At 48.7% G+C, this 4,461-nt stretch overlaps 1 protein-coding gene across 1 annotated transcript in view; it reads right to left on the bottom strand.

Annotated features, from left to right (window-relative positions):
• Positions 1–1,833: 1,833 nt before the first annotated feature.
• CUNH17orf53 (chromosome unknown C17orf53 homolog) overlaps positions 1,834–4,461 on the bottom strand; it is a 21,440-nt gene continuing 18,812 nt past the window's right edge. The window contains exon 9 of the mRNA XM_023511241.1: positions 1,834–1,925. Within this exon, the coding sequence (XP_023367009.1) occupies positions 1,834–1,925 (92 nt within the window). The remainder of the gene's footprint in view (positions 1,926–4,461) is intronic.

The following is a 4,461-nucleotide window of genomic DNA, read 5'->3' on the forward strand; positions in this document are numbered from 1 at the left end:
CTTTTTTTTTTTTTGAGACAGAGTCTCAAGTTGTTGCCTTGGGTAGAGTGCCATGGCGTCACAGCTCACAGCAACCTCCCACTCCTGGGCTTAAGCGATTCTCTTGCCTCAACCTCCCAAGTAGCTGGGACTACAGGTGCTTGCCACAACGCCTGGCTATTTTTCGGTTGTAATTGTTGTCATTGTTTGGTGGGCCCGGGCTGGATTCGAACCTGCCAGCTCTGGTGTATGTGGCTGGTGCCCTAGCTGCTTGAGATACAGGCACTGAGACCATAGAAGAATTTCACATAAAAAATGTAGATATTCTGGGGCAGCACCTGTGGCTCAAAAGGAGTAGGGTGATGGCCCCATAGGTTGGAGATGGCAGGTTCAAACCTAGCCCCAGCCAAAAACTGCAAAAAAAAAATGTAGATATTCTGCTATTAAAGAGGTGGACCGGCTCGGCGCCTGTGGCTCAAGCGGCTAAGGCGCCAGCCACATACACCTAAGGTGGCGGGTTCGAATCCCCAGTCCGGGCCCGCCAAACAATGATGGCTGTAACCAAAAAATGGCTGGGCGTTGTGGCGGGCGCCTGTAGTCCCAGCTACTTGGGAGCCTGAGGCAGGAGACTCGCTTGAGCCCAGGAGTTGGAGGTTGCTGTGAGCATGTGCCATGGCACTCTACCCAGGGGGATAGCTTGAGGCTCTGTCTCAAAAAAAAAAAAAAAAAAAAAAGAGGTGGAACATAACTCTCTATTCATTAATTGTGGGCTACACAGTCACTTACAAAGAGTACAGTATAAAAAGGGAGCGAAAAAAAAAAGAATAACTTTATAGAGGAGAAACGTTAACAAACTTTACTTCAACCAGGTGATCGAGGTCACCATGAACACGTGATGAGATGAGAAGACCTTCCATCTGGTCTTCCTCCCCAAACCCATAGCCCCAGCCTAATCATGAGAAAAACAAATGCTAATGGAGGGACATTCAACAATATACCTGACAGTACTACTTCAAACTGTCAAGGTCATCAAAAACAAAGAAATTCTGGTCAGGTGCAAAGGCTCATGCCTCTAATCCTAGAACTCTGGGAGGCCAAGGCGGGTGGATTGCTTGAGCTCATAAGTTCAAGATCAGCCTGAAAAAAATTAAGACCCCTGTCTCTACTAAAAATAGAAAAACTGAGGCAAGAGGACTGCTTGACTCCAAGAGTTGGAGGTTGCTGTGAGCTATGACGCCATGGCACTCTACTCAGGGCAACAGCTTGAGACTGTGTCTCAAAAAAATAAAATAAAATAAAACACAACTGTGTGAGCCCTGGTGGGCTAAGAACCACTAGTAGGGCAGTCGGGACAAGGAGCAGCGAGGGATGGACAGAACCAAGGCAGGTGAAATAGGGACTGCTTTATTTCAGAACAAGGTACAACAGCCCCCACCTGCTTCCCTGCACCTGGGAACCATGGGCAAAGGTGAGCTAGGAAGCCACAGGTCTCAAGAGACAAATCAGAGGGTAATCTGAGTATGTTGCTTCCCTGTCCAGAGGGGCAGGTTGCCACTGCTGTGGTATGGCTCTGCTGCTGACTGGGAATTAAAGAGTAAAGGGACAAGGAAGCCAGGTCAGGCGTGAGCCACTGCACCCTAAAGTCTGAAGTTAAACTAAGGCAGGAGAGTGACACTGAAGGTGACACATCTTTCCTGTTGGCAGGAAGAAAAGGAACAATACACAAAAGAAGTTCTTAGGGAAACCACCCAAGGTGGGAGTGACCACAGAAGCCCTGAGCTTTGTCTGATCTCCAGGCATGCTGGTCTTCTTCTCTCCCTTGGATATGATCAGGCACACCCAGAGGCTGCCTGGTCACTGTGGATGTCCTGCCTTGGGGCAGTTCCAACTGTTGGTTCCACAGAAGAAGTCCTCAGGGAGCTCACTCAGGAGTCCATCCAGGTCATCTGCAGAGAGGAGAATGGGGAGGTAGCCTTAGTGACAACATTAGGATTCAGAGTGCCGCAAGTCGAAAGCTCCTGCCCTTCAGGAGGGCCCGAGCTGGTTGTACAGCCAGGGAGGCCCCTCTCAGGCAGTGTGCAATAGACAGGCTGGCTGACCTCCATCTCTTCTGCTCCCCAGGTACCCATGCACAACAGTGGGCAGGGGCATGATCCTGGGGCCACTCTGGTGAGAGAGAAGATTCCCCTAGGCCTCAGTGATTCCTCTGCTTCCATGCAGAGTCACAGTTACAAGCAGGAAGGCTTCAGAGGTCCCCTAACACAATCCTCTTGCCGGATGGAGGGAGACAGAATGCTGGAAAAAGCCGTCAATTATGTTCAGAATCACACAGTTCATTAATCCGGTTTCTCATCTGACACTGAGAGATACCATCACCTCTTTCCCCAAAGTACCTATGTGGACTTAGAAAATGATAGTAACTGTTCCTGTGTTCTTAGATGCAATGCTTATGTCTAAGAACTCAGACACAGTGCTGACCTCAGTAATCCCTACTGATAGCATTTTCATAAACCTGGCAGCTAACACTGAGCGCTTGCTCTGTGCCTCAATAACCCTTCATAGGGCAGCTCATGGTAGTTCCTCTTAAATAAGCCCCACTTTACCTGTGAGAATGGTTTAAAGAGGTAAAACAACTTGCCCAAGGTGAACCAGAGACATTGCTGCCAATGAGAAAACTCCCACTTGCTGGGTGAGATCAGGAAGCCCTGGGAGTAGGTCACATGGTCTGTAAGCTACACCTAAGAGCCCAACTCCAAGTGTGGCAATAGCACATACATTGCTGCTGGAAGGAAGATTCGATGGTAGTTTGGGAGTATTCAAAATTTAATTATGGCAACTAGTACTGTACTCAGGGAAATAGGACTGGAATTTATGTGTAAGAAAAAATGTCCCAGGCGGTGCCTGTGGCTCAGTAAATAGGGCGCCAGCCCCATATACCGAGGGTGGCGGGTTCAAACCCAGCCCCAGCCAAACTGCAACAAAAAATACCTGGGCGTTGTAGCAGGCGCCTGTAGTCCCAGCTACTTGGGAGGCTGAGGCAAGAGAATTGCTTAAGCCCAGGAACTGGAGGTCGCTGTGAGCTGTGACGCCACAGCACTCTACCGAGGGCGACAAAGTGAGACTCTGTCTCTAAATAAATAAATAAATAAATAAAAGAGAAAACGTCCCATGCTAGCTACGTTGTGCCTGTTTAGAGAAACACTATGTGAAATGAAGGGGAATGGCAGTCAGCATGTACCTAGGAAACTGGAAACCAGAGTAAGAATTAGCATTTCTGCCTCTAGCCCTATGCCGCCACCACTTGCAGCTGCCTGCTCAGCAAGTCTTTCCCTACACTGGAGATGACACCAGCCCTAATATTCTATAGGCAATTTTGTGTGACTACCAGCAACCTTTTGCCAACAGTTTGGCCTGTCATCAAACTTATTTTTGAGGAGGGAGTGTAGGTTCCCAGACAATGCAAGATTCCAGCATAAGGGGCAGTGCTTTTCTTTCTTTCTTTCCTTCCCTCCCTTCCTTCTTTTCATTGAGACAGAGTCTCACTTTGTTGACCTTGGCAGAGTGCCCTGCTGTCATAGCTCACAGCAACCTCAAACTCTTGGGCTTAAGTGATCCTCTTGCCTTAGCCTTCCCCAAGTAGCTGGGACTACAGGTGCCTGCCACAACATAGGCTATTTTTAGAGACAGGGTCACACTCTTGCTCAGGCTGCTCTCAAATTCCTAAACAATCCACCCACCTAGGCCTCCCAAAGTGCTAGGATTATAGGCGTGAGCCACCACACCTGGCCAGTGCTTTTTCATAGAATACAAATAAACGGTCTTTGTGATTTATCTATTGGTATTTTGTGAATTGGTTAGTATGATACCTACGCCTACTCCCATGAACTTTAGGCCAGTCATACTTGAATTTCTGAAATGAAAAGTTAAAGATGGCTGGATACTGTGGCTCACGCCTGTAATCCCAGCACTCTAGGAGGCCAAGGTGGGTGAATTGCTTGAGTTTAGGACTTCAAGACCAGCCTGAGCAAGATTTCTATTTTCTACTTGGGAATCAGTTTTTGTGATCTGGTCATCAACCCACAGAGAACTCAAAGTGTGGTGCAAAGACAGGGCCTGTCCATTTGGGCAGAGGTTGGTGATGTTTCCCACTGTGGGAAGCACATGACCTGGAAATGCAGAAGACTTGTTGTTCACACTTTATGTGACCCTTATCACACTGTTAACTCAGTCTGTGGCCTGTAGCCTTGCCAAATAAGATACCAAATTTGCGGCTCGGCGCCTGTAGCTCAACCGGCTAAGGTGCCAGCCACATCCACCTAAGGTGGCAGGTTGGAATCCAGCCCAGACCCGCCAAACAACAATGACGGCTGTAACCAAAAAATAGCTGGGTGTTGTGGCGGGCTCCTGTGGTCCCAGCTACTTGGGAGGCTGAGGCAGGAGACTCACTTGAGCCCAGGAGTTGGAGGTTGCTGTGAGCTGTGA

This window comes from Otolemur garnettii, unplaced genomic scaffold, assembly GCF_000181295.1.
Source record: "Otolemur garnettii isolate 467f Iridium unplaced genomic scaffold, OtoGar3 scaffold00018, whole genome shotgun sequence".
Classification (NCBI taxonomy): domain Eukaryota; kingdom Metazoa; phylum Chordata; class Mammalia; order Primates; family Galagidae; genus Otolemur; species Otolemur garnettii.